This window comes from Wolffia australiana, chromosome 4 (assembly GCF_029677425.1).
Source record: "Wolffia australiana isolate 7733 chromosome 4, ASM2967742v1".
NCBI lineage: Eukaryota > Viridiplantae > Streptophyta > Magnoliopsida > Alismatales > Araceae > Wolffia > Wolffia australiana.
The window spans coordinates 13,467,144-13,478,169 of record NC_135838.1 but is presented as its reverse complement, the minus strand read 5'-3'; the positions used below and the strand labels follow the sequence as shown (position 1 = coordinate 13,478,169).

Genomic DNA, 11,026 nt, shown 5'->3' with positions numbered 1-11,026 from the left:
GAAAACCAGATTAAACAGTTGTTGAAACTCTATCAGTTTCCCGCAGATTCAAAACTCAAAAAGACAAAAATGCAAGAAATACGGGTGAATATTGTATTATAATTTATTCTAATGAAATCCTTGTAATCAAAATTCAACCTAAACAGAAGAATGGCAGAGATCTTGGTTCTGTCAGCGACTTATTCCTCTCTATTGATCATGTCGTGCCTTCGGATTTCAATCGATTAATCTTAAGCTCAGCTTCCAAAAGAGTCCGGGAAGAAGCTCTGGGCAGACACGGAGGCCCTTTCTGTTAAGTGAGTCAATCGGATTGGAACAACCGATTTGATCGGTCTATCGGCAGTCTTATACTAGAACAGCCTTCCTTCATTGTGTCTTCCAACTCTTAAGAATCATGATAAAGCTTAACCTGTTGATTAAATCTTGAAATCAGATCACAATCCGGGCCCATCGTCGACTCATTCAAACCCATCTTTCTTTTCATTTCCACCCAAATAAACGATATTTTTTATTGATTTATTGATCCTTCTTACACTAAGAGGTTCACAAGTAGATATAGCCCCATGGCAGTCCAGCCGCACAAATGTGCTCATATTTATCTACACAGAAAGAGATAAAACGATAGACTGGGAGAGAGAGAGAGAAGACGATAGAAAGGGAGAGAGAGATAAGACGATAGGAAAGAGGGAGAGAGAGAGAGAGAGAAGACGATAGAAAGGGAGGGAGAGATAAGACGATAGCAGAGAGCGAAGCCTAGCAGTTGATGCCGCACTGCTCGGCGGCGGGGCCAGTGACGCGGGTGGTGAAGGGGTCGATGCGGACCCAGAGAAGGGAGAAGATGGAGGCGAGGAGGATGGACCAGACGACGACGATGGTGGGGGTGCGATTCTGCTTGCCCATGAGACCCTTGAGGAAAGGGTAGAGATGAACGATGACCCAGAAGGCGAAGAACAGCTTCCCAAACAGCGGCCCCCAAGACTGGTACCCACTGTTGATGGCGTACGAGATGCCCGCCACAACCCCCACCAAGTTGACGATCAGCAGCGTCGTCGGCGGTATCAGCAGCGTCGTCCACTTGAACATGTACAGCTCCGCAAAGTCTCCGTCGTCGGAGGCTTTAGACGTGACCGTGAAGTTGGTATCGATCCCCGCCAGTACTTTGAGAAGCCCTTGGAAGACGGCGAAGAGATGCGCCGACACGCCTCCGATCACCCAGAACTGTTCGTTCCTCCACCACTCCTCGATCCCCACACCGCTCCATCTCATCTCTAGAATTCCCGTCGCGAAGATGGACAGAAACAGCGAGATGAACCATATGCTCGCTATGTTGCTAATCTGCATTCCCCGTCCATCCATTTGCATTCAGTAATCGTTATCCCAAAAACCCATCATCCTCCTCCAAACACCCGTAGGCCTGAATGAGGATGATGATTTCAACATAGATGACTACCACAGGATGAAATCGTCATCATCCGTATGATTGATTATGAGACTAACTAGTCATCTGAGGGAGGTTATGAGGACAAACGACGGGGATGATGAGAATGATTCATGATGCTTGCATGATCATGCATGGATGGAGGTGAGAGAGATAGGGGTACTGACCTGGGGGATGATGAACTTGCCGGTGAGGAGACAGATGGCGGGGAGAGTGCAGTAGATGATGAGAGGGAGCGCGGTGATGGGGTAGATGGTGGTGTTGATGTAGGCAAATCTCTCCAGGAACTTGAGGCGGCCACCGTAGCCATACCAGATGGGGCAATGGCGACTGAGCAGGATCTCGACGGACCCCAGGGCCCAACGCAGCACCTGGTTCAGACGGTCGGAAAGATTGATCGGAGCGGACCCTTTAAACGCCGGAAGTTTCGGCATGCAGTAGACCGACTTCCATCCCCGCGCGTGCATCTTGAATCCAGTGAGAATGTCCTCCGTCACGGACCCGTAGATCCAGCCGATCTGCATTCTCACTCGAATCAGAACTTTGATCTTTTATTGTAATTAGAATTGTGAACTTTCAGTTGTCACCTCGGTTCCCCAGTCGGTCTTGTCTTCGTAACCGCAGCTGATAACGTGAATTGCCTCTTTGAGAAGAATGTCCGGCGTGGCGGACGGCGGGACGCCGCCGTTCTCCATGAGAGTGGAAGCCACGAAGACCGACGACATGCCGAACCTCTTCTCCAGGCTCATTTGCGACGTCAGAAGCGCCTTTTCGTCATCATACCCAGCTCCTGGAAGATGAAGATGAAGCCTCGAGTTTAGGAGCAGAGTAAAAATGAAGAATTTTACGAAGTATAGAACGTTACGAAGGTAATTCAGATGAAGAAGCATGTTAGAAAGTTAATGAAGGCGCTACATTAGGGGCAGACGAATTTCCTGATATTCTTATTGTTATTCAAGCGAGGGAGCTATTTTTCCTCTATAATTAGAATGTTGTGCTTCAAAATTTTCAAGGATTAGTCTTCTTACCTTCGACTCCCTCTTCAATGTCGTCCAGGTTGAAGACGGGAACGGTGCTGTCCGCCTTTTTGTGGGACTTCTTGTCGGACTTGGACCCTTTCTTCCTTGACCCTCCGCACAAGGAAGAGAGGAAGCCCCCGCCCTTCTTCTTTGGCTTGACGGGCGGCTCGTAGCCGTACAAAGCCGTCCTGTTGAAAACGCACCCCGTGCCCACGTAAACCGGCCCTTGAATCCCATCCAGCCCTCTCAAGTTTATCTGGAAAACAATGAATCGAATCAAAACATCTCAAGAAATAGGCAGGAAACCTTCCTAAAGCAACATCTGCTGAGCCTTACGTCGAAGAAGACTGTGTTTCGGTTGGCGTAACGATCGTTCTTGTCGATTCCGTCGAATCTTTGAGGGAATTGGACGTAGCACACGGACCTGCCGAGATTTGGGTCCATGAGAAAGCACATGGCTTCTCTCAGGGCCTTGCTGTTGTTGATGTAATGATCACAGTCAAGGTTCAGTAAGTAGGGTCCGTTGGTGAGGACCGCCGAGACTCGCACCTGTTCATGTACGATGTTAAGTTATGTGATGGAGTTTAGATTGTATTCGAGGGGAATACTTACGAGAGAGTTCATGGCTCCAGCCTTCTTGTGGTGTTGGAATCCTGGGCGCTTTTCACGAGAAACGTACACCAATCTTGGGAGTTCATTGCCGTCGCTGTCAGGGCTACCCTCGTGACCCAGGAAAACCTGCATGGAAATAGGATGCTTACGTTAGGAAAAGTTCTAATATCACAAATCAACATTTTACCTGTCGAAACCTACGAAGAAGAATAACATAAAAATTCGTTGAAAAGAATTAAGCGATTCAAAGATTGTAAACGTACCTGGATCATGCCGGGGTGATCCCTTGTATTATTTCCCGGCCATGGCATGCCATCCGGCATGATCCATCCCTCTTCTGGAATTTTCTGTGCCTTCGCAACAAGCCCATTGATCCGAATCTTGAATTCTTCGTATTCTCTCTGTATCCAAGTCGCAATTTCAAATGTTGTAAGACAACGAAACCAAATAAGCGGCGACGGTGAAAACAGATAGCAACATACCTTCATCGCTCTTCGGTCTTTTGCAAATGAGGGTTGAATTTTATCCTTCAAGTAGTCAATCTTTTGGGTGAAATACCATTCCGGAGCCCTCGGTTCGATGCTATACTTCTTGCAAAAAGGAACCCAAATACGAGCGAATTCGGATGTTTCGGCCAAGGCTTCAAAAGTTAGCATGGCGGCACCATCATCGGAAACATAGCAGCAGACTTTATCAACGGGATAATCAACGGCAAGAATTGAAAGCACGGTGTTTGCAGTCACAAGAGGTGGCTCTTTCAATGGGTCAACTGTACTGACAAATATATCAACCGCGGCCAACTGAGATGGTTCTCCTTCTCTTTCATACCTGTTTGTACGCGTAAATTCATGATTAGAAGAATAAACTGAAAAAGCCTGAAGTATTAAGAAGCAGATCAAAGAAGAACACGTACCTTAGGGAAAGCCTATCGAGGTATGTTTCTCGGTTTATTGGGAACCACTTGGGGAATTGATCTAAAATCCAGGAGATGGCAAACCAAATCTCACAAATGACAGATAGAAGCCACAAGGGGTATGCATTCCGGACAGGGTTTGTAAGTCGATAATGCAGGAAAATGCAGAGGATAATCAGTCGCAGTATAATGACCATTCTGTACGGGTTTATTCTAGATGACGGAATCGGCACCTTCCTCGATAAAGGCTGGCGTGCTTCATCGTTTCTGAACGAAACGAAAAGTATTAAAAAGTATAAAAATAAAGGAAAACTTATTTGTCTACCATTTAATGTACTCAACCTAAAGTAAAACTTATGCACCCATCCATCTACTCTCTTCCGAAGTTTTATGAAAAGCTACTTTCTGCTAGCCCTGCCGCGATTCGATTTTCAAAGAGCAAGCGTAGATACAGTTCCAAGTAATATTCATCCGTATATATCATTGTATAATGCGTACATAACGTCGATATTTGATTTAATTGACAATTGTTTTTTTTATGAAATGGAGGGTTTGAGAAACTTACAGCAAAGCATCGTCCGCGTTGTAATCGGTGGTAGCGTCAAAATCTGTGGTACCCCTTCCTTCAGATGGAGGAAAGCTTGTGCCGTTGGTGACAGGGTGCGAGTGAACTGAACTTTTATCTTGCTTCATCTTCCACCCTTCGACCCTTTCTCTCCAAGCAACACTTCCCAGTCCGCCAGAGAACTCTCGAGCTGGAAATTTCAAGAGCGCCCATTGAGAAATCTAAGCCTCCTTGTAGAGAAATCCCGAAACCCTGACTACAGTATGGTGATCTATAGATGGAAAAGATTAAGAAACTTAGAAGCTTACTTGATTGATTTGCGTCTGCATACGAAATTTTTGGATCAGGGGACGCTGCTCCCAGTTCTCCAGAATGCTGAAAAGAGAGAGGATGATGATTCTCTTTTTTCATGAAACTACCACAGGAAAAGAATGGATCAAACTGTCAAATAAGAAAACAAAACAGCAAAAAGAACTCACCCCTCGTCCCTGCGTGCGTACTGTTAATACATTCCTTTGAAGCTCTCCACTTAATCCGCTATCATACTTGGGACCGGAGACCTCTTCTCTCTCGCTTTTGCTGCGCCATGTTGACATTCGTTCCGCAATCTTTTTCGCCTGATCTTGACTTCGCGATTGCTGATTTGAATCACCTGAACCATCAGTATCCCTTTGGTTTGTGTCCTCCGCACGAAGAGAGGGCCGGCCTGATGAACAGAAATATAGACGGACGAAAGTTAACGATCCGATTTAGAAAATAAAAAACGACAATCGAAAAGAACCCTCAAGAGATGAAAAGGCAAGTAATTTTACCTTCAACGGGTGCACCACCCTCTTCTCCATTGCCCTGACGCATGGCTGATGCCTGCGACCTTGAGGTCGTCTGCTACAGCGTAGAAACAGAGACAAATCGATTGAGGATTTGAAACTACAGCCCATAATTCCTTTTAATCGCCAAAGTATGCTGGTTAAGAGAGGAGATGCAAAGAGATAAGAACGCAATTACTTACTCCATGCCCGCTATCTTCCTCCATTAAAATCAGCTCTTCTTCTGCAATTCAAGAAGAATCGCAATACAGTAGTCTGGCCCGCAATCAAGCAGAATTACGGCCGGTCGAATTCAGCACAGTCCTCTCAGGATCCTGTGAAAGAATTACCGAAATCAAACCATCATACGAAGGCGACCATAAAAACTAAAGCAGCGGACAGAATTACAAGGTAACGAGGAAGAATTTGATCAAACGAACTCTACAGATCATCTTAGTGGAAGATAATAACCCGTAATTCTGCAGCGAGGAAGAACTCTTTCTCCCCCTCGCTGCCTTTCCTGAGCAAGGCCGCTCGCATGATGATGAGAGAAGAGGAAAGAAGGAGATGCCGGTGGTTTTGCTGTAGCTGTTAGATCAGCGACGGAGATGGACAGCAGGCTCGATCCGAAAGCGACCCTCCGCCTACTTCTACCTCCGCTTATATCTCTCGACTCAAAACTCGATTAAAAAAAAAATCTTCTTCTCTTCCGCAGGCACGGTAAAATCGTTCCTAGAACTATTATAATATATCATTCCCGTTCATACCGAATCAATCGCGCCTATGATCAACTCCCAGCTGGCACAGCCTGGCATCCCGCCGACACTATAGATAACCCCGATAGTATGCCTCTAAAATAAGTCGGAGTCCAGCTATCCTCCATCATGCATGCAGAAATAAAATAAAAAAATCCAAGTCCACACGACGATGGGTCTTAAGCAAATACGACCGGTAATCTATTCATAATCATGCTTCAGACCGAACAACAAATCTCCACGTCACCAATCTGGTGATTCTAGTCTTAGTAGTCGGAGTTGACCAAGCCTTTGACCTGTCATCACATGAGTCAGCCTTTGCGGGGGGGGGTGGGATTCTCAGTCGAGGGAGGGGAAGAGGGGGATTCTCAGTCAGAGGGAGAGGAAGAGGGGGGGGGGGAGGAGGGTCGACGGGTAAGGTCCCATCGAGAACCTTGGCGACCTCGGCCATGGCGGGCCTGAGCCGGTGGTCCGGGTGAGCGCACCAGAAGGCGATCCGCAGCGCGCGCTCCACTTGCTGCGGCTCGGCCCGCCGAGCCATGGCCGGGTCCAGAACCTCTTCGTAAGCAGCCTCGCTCCGCCATTTCCCGTAGGCGGAGCTCAGATCCGAACCCGTCACCAGCACGGCCACCATCTCGCCGAACCTGGCCACGTCCTCCTCCGCCGAGCCGCCCTCGCCGGCGAGCTTAGCCAGGCCGTAGTCCGTCACCTTCGCGTGGAAGTCCCCGTCGAGGACGACGTTGCTCCAGCTGAGCTTTCCATGGCAGATGAACTCTCTGCAGTCGGAGTGGAGGTAAGCGAGGGCCCTCGCCACGCCTCTGCAGATTTCCATCCTTCTCTCCCAGGTGAGCCTTCGGCTGAGCCGCGGGTGAACCCGCCACCGCTCAACCGAGCCGTTTCTGGCGAACTCGTAGGCCAAGAAGCACTCTTTCTGGTCCGACTTGCCGCAGAAGGCTTCGAGTTTAGCGAGGTTTCGGTGGTGGACGCTGCCAAGAACGGCGACCCATCTCTGGAACTGCCTCGGGTCGGCGCCGGTCAGTTCTCTGACCACCACCGCCTTCTCGCTCGGAAGAACACCGCGGTAGCTACTCGGGCCGAGCCGGTGCTTGAAGTCTCCCGTGAGAGCTTTAACTTCCGTCAGCGTTAGAGGGATAATCCCTCCGGAGCCCATTCGCAGCTTAATCGAAGCTCGGCTGGCCTCTTCCGCCTTCTTCCTCTTCTTCCTCCACCTCGCGAACCGGACCCCCAGGACGATCTGGACGAGAAGCAAGACGATAAACACGGCGGCGCCGGCGGCAGCGAGGCGCCGGCGGTGCTTAGACGTCCGCCGGGCGTCGCCGCGGGTCGCAGAGGACGGCGGCTCCGGCTGGTTGTCCGGTAGAACGACGGCGAACGGGTCGAGGCAGAGCTTCACGAAGGAGACGGACGGCAACGAGGCGTCCTCGTAGCCGGAGATGAACGGGGTTTTCTTCGTCAGGCAACGCGCCTCGCCGTCGTTGGTCCACGTCGCGGAGGAGCAGGAGAGGTCTCGCAGGCAGGAGCTCCGGCAGTCGTCCACGCTCATCACCGAGGAAGCTTCTTCCGGGGGGTAGACGCCATACAGCGAAGTGTGCTGGAGCGTGACTATGGTGGTTCCGTGGCCGCAGCTGGTCTTGTAAGGCGCGACACAGGAAGAAGACGACCCCGGTTTCACCCCAAAGGGGCACTTGCAGGAAGCCGCGCCAGAGCCGTCGAAGAAGCATAGCCCGTGTAGCCCGCAAGTGGCGAAAACCTTGCATTGGTTCTGCACCGCCTGCCAGACCACGGTCCGGTAGCCCGATACGCTATCGAGCGAGTACATTCTCAGATTCCCGTCGACGTCGAGGCGGACGAACCGGAAGCTCGCGGTTTTTTCTCCGTGGTCGTTGCCGAAGACGGTCCAGACCGGGTTCAGGTTCCGGTCGAGCAGCTGCAACGTTCCGTCGCCGGAGAAGAAGGCGGAGAGCGGCGGCGACGCGGCCGCCGGCGACTCGGTTTTCCAGTAAGTGACGTTGTCCTCCCAGGAGAGCGCCATCCCTTTGGCGGGTTCTACGGAGAGAGCGTAGTAGCTGGCGACGGAGCTCTGCCCGGCGGCGCGCAGGGTCTGGCCGGAGGCCAGCTTCTGGCCTGGAACGAGAGTATCCGAAGGGGTGTCGAAGCTCTGCCAGAGGACGGCGCGGTTTTCGCCGAGGAGGACGAGATTACCGTCATCGAGGAGATCCCCGGAGACGACGGAGGAGAGAGAAGTGTTGCTGGTCCAGGCGATGGCGCCGCGCGAAGAGTCGAAGAGGACGAGCTCGCCGACATCGGAGAGGAGGAGATAAGAGCCGCCGCTGACGGACTCGCCCGCGCCGGCGGCCCAGACAACGATGGGAATCGCGGGCGAGAGGAAGAGAACTCCGACGCCGAAGCGGTAAGGCTGGTCGGAGAGGTTGAAGAAGCCCACGGCGAAGCGCCCGCTGGGGGAGACCCAGCGGGTGGTCTCTCCGACGGCTAGCTTCGACCCCAGAGGTATTAAGGAGTCTGCAGAGTGGAGCAGCGTCGGAAGGAAGAAGACGACGACCCAGACCAGCCCTGAGAAGAGCATTTCACAGAGAGAGGGTTCTAAAGTCGCCGCCTTTGGAGCCTTGTTCAACGAGCAGGGAGCTCACCTCCCCTCCCCCCGCAGGGGTTTTGGCGGGGAAGCGCCATTGAAGGGGGGGGAAGAGCTCTGAGAAATGAAGGAACAGAGTGGGGAATGGCAGGAGGAATCAGCGAAGAAGGCAAACGGGGAGGTAGAAGGTTGATGGAGCAGCCCGTGAGAGAATGGCCAGAGCTTTTTTGGGCTTCGGGCTTCGCTGTTTCACGTGCCAGTCAGAAATTTTTTGTCGCCGGCGACGGAGACAGCTTCTATGATAATCTCCCCCACCCCGGACCACTCTCCCTCTCTCCCTCTCTCCCTCTCTCCATCTATCTATCTATATCTTTCTCGCTCTTTCTCTACCTCTTTATTTATCTTTCTCTGTGTGCCTCTTTCTCTCTATTTATTCTATCTCTATCTCGTTATCTCTCTCCTTCCCTCTCTCTATTTATCTCTCCCTCTCCCTTTCTCTCCCTCTCCCTCTCCCTTTCTCTCTCTCCCTATCTATATCTATCACGCTATTTCTGTATCTCTCTAGAGATCTATCTTTTCGTATCTTCCTATCTCTCTCACTCTCATTCTCTCTATCTCTGTCTCGCTATCTCTCTTCTTCTCTTTCGCTATTTATCTCTCCTTATTTCTCTCTCTATCTCTTTCTGGCATCTCTCTCCTCCATCGATATTTCTCTCTCAGTCCCTTTCTTTCTTTCTTTCTTTCTTTCTTTCTCTCTCGCTCTATCTCTATCTCGCTAGCTCTGTCCTTCCCTCTCTTTTTTCTCTCTCTCTTCATCTATCTCTATCTAGCTCTCTTCCTCCTCTCTCGCTATTTCTCTGTCTGAGTCTCTTTCTTTCTCTCTCTCTCTCTACCTCTATCTCGCTAGTTCTCTTCTTCTCTCTCTTTTTTCTCTCTCTCTCCATCTATCTCTATCTTGCTCTCTCCCCGCTCTCGCTATTTCTCTCGCTCCGCATTTGTTTAAGGAAAATGAGATGTGATGACGAGTAATCTTCTAGTTGGGGTGGGGGCGGCGGTGGAATCTGGTTGAATATACGTGTCGCGTTTTGAGAGGTAGATTCGCTCCTGGCGACGAGGTAAGCTACCCGCCATGCCGCGTGGCGCGACAGAAGAGACTGATAACGCGATACGTGGCTCGGATGTCCGCCGCGCGTCACCGGCCGACACAACCAAGCCTCGTTGTCTTCCATCCACCGGCGGACGAGGTCGTACGTACTCTCTTGGTCGCCGTCGCCGCCGACTTTCTCCGTTATCTTCCTATCTCGATGGAAGACAAATACCAACCCCTTCTCGAGCTCCGCCGAGCTGGCCGTGTCCAGAAATAGAAAACATGTCGAGAGATCGGCGACACGACATGAGCGGTCGTGGGGGAGATGACGAGGACGATAACGTCGACGTAAGGGATATTCATGCCTTGACGGTGGTGCAACCGCCGCCGCCGCCGCCGCTGCCGCCGGCGAGCTCGGTAACGAGCGAGCAGTTTTCCACAATGAGCCACGAGTTCAACGCTTTGGTCCTCGCCGGCGCCCGCGTTCCCGGCGGCGACGAGGACGGCAGCGGCGGAACGCCCGAGCGGCAAGCCCAACCCTCGCCGATCCAAGAAATAACGATCGAGATGGTGAAGAGAGAGGAAGTGGAGGCGAAGATTGCTTCGTGGCAGGCGGCGAAGGTGGCGAAAATCAACAGTAGATTTAAGAGGGAGGATGTGGCCATCAAAGGGTGGGAGAGCAAGCATGTAGAGAAGGCCACCGTCGCGCTCAAGAAAGTGGAGGTGCTCATCAATAAAGAAAATTCCGTTCTTTGTCGCAATTTCTTGTCGAATTTCAGAGTAATTAGAGATAATTCTTGTGGGTTTTGCAGAGGAAGCTGGAGGAGAAAAGAGCCAAGGCTTTGGAGAGGATGGAGAACGACGTGGCGCAGACGAAGCGAAAGGCAGAGGAGAAGCGCGCCTCTGCCGAGGCGAAGAGAGCCGCCGAGGTCGTTAGGGTTTCCGACATGACGAACCTGATGCGAGCGCTCGGCAAAGCACCCGCTTGTCGCTGACGCTTACATTTCGTCACTTAGCTGGATTACCGGATTGAAGTAATGATAGCCTGCTCGTATAGGCAGCATCGTGATAGGTTAGAAGCGACGAAATGAGGGATATTCACGTTTGATGATAGAAACGAGCTGCTAGAAGTTTGTTAGTATTTTGATTTGGACGTGAAGATTTGCTTTGTATATATTATACCATTTCTATGCACATTGCATGATGCTGTAAGGCTTCTA

The 11,026-nt window shown here is 51.0% G+C and overlaps 3 protein-coding genes across 5 annotated transcripts; 1 reads left to right on the top strand and 2 right to left on the bottom strand.

The window, feature by feature from the left end:
* Window positions 1-473: 473 nt before the first annotated feature.
* On the bottom strand, window positions 474-5,993 carry LOC144702020 (putative cellulose synthase A catalytic subunit 8 [UDP-forming]). Of its 3 annotated transcripts, none has more exons than XM_078573881.1 (15): window positions 5,762-5,993; window positions 5,557-5,688; window positions 5,360-5,432; window positions 5,027-5,253; window positions 4,856-4,922; window positions 4,548-4,737; window positions 3,983-4,249; window positions 3,552-3,897; window positions 3,333-3,470; window positions 3,070-3,195; window positions 2,794-3,006; window positions 2,467-2,713; window positions 2,026-2,228; window positions 1,606-1,956; window positions 474-1,335 (listed from the first exon to the last, which is right to left on the bottom strand). In XM_078573881.1, exons 2-15 carry the CDS (start codon window positions 5,578-5,580, stop codon window positions 754-756), a joined length of 3,054 nt encoding a protein of 1,017 aa, XP_078430007.1. In that variant the 5' UTR covers window positions 5,581-5,688; window positions 5,762-5,993; the 3' UTR covers window positions 474-753. The 3 variants fall into 3 exon arrangements, with proteins under 3 accessions (XP_078430007.1, XP_078430006.1, XP_078430008.1); XM_078573880.1 differs by having other exon boundaries at window positions 5,825-5,993; XM_078573882.1 differs by having other exon boundaries at window positions 5,360-5,429; window positions 5,825-5,992.
* Window positions 5,994-6,319: 326 nt separating this feature from the next.
* Window positions 6,320-9,036, bottom strand: LOC144702520 (curculin-like (mannose-binding) lectin family protein / PAN domain-containing protein). Its single transcript, XM_078574570.1, has one exon. The coding sequence runs from the start codon at window positions 8,711-8,713 to the stop codon at window positions 6,320-6,322; it is 2,394 nt and encodes a 797-aa protein (XP_078430696.1). The 5' UTR covers window positions 8,714-9,036.
* Window positions 9,037-9,746: 710 nt separating this feature from the next.
* On the top strand, window positions 9,747-11,026 carry LOC144702021 (uncharacterized). The gene is made up of 2 exons (XM_078573883.1): window positions 9,747-10,529; window positions 10,619-11,026. The coding sequence occupies exons 1-2, from the start codon at window positions 9,849-9,851 to the stop codon at window positions 10,799-10,801; spliced, it is 864 nt and encodes a 287-aa protein (XP_078430009.1). The 5' UTR covers window positions 9,747-9,848; the 3' UTR covers window positions 10,802-11,026.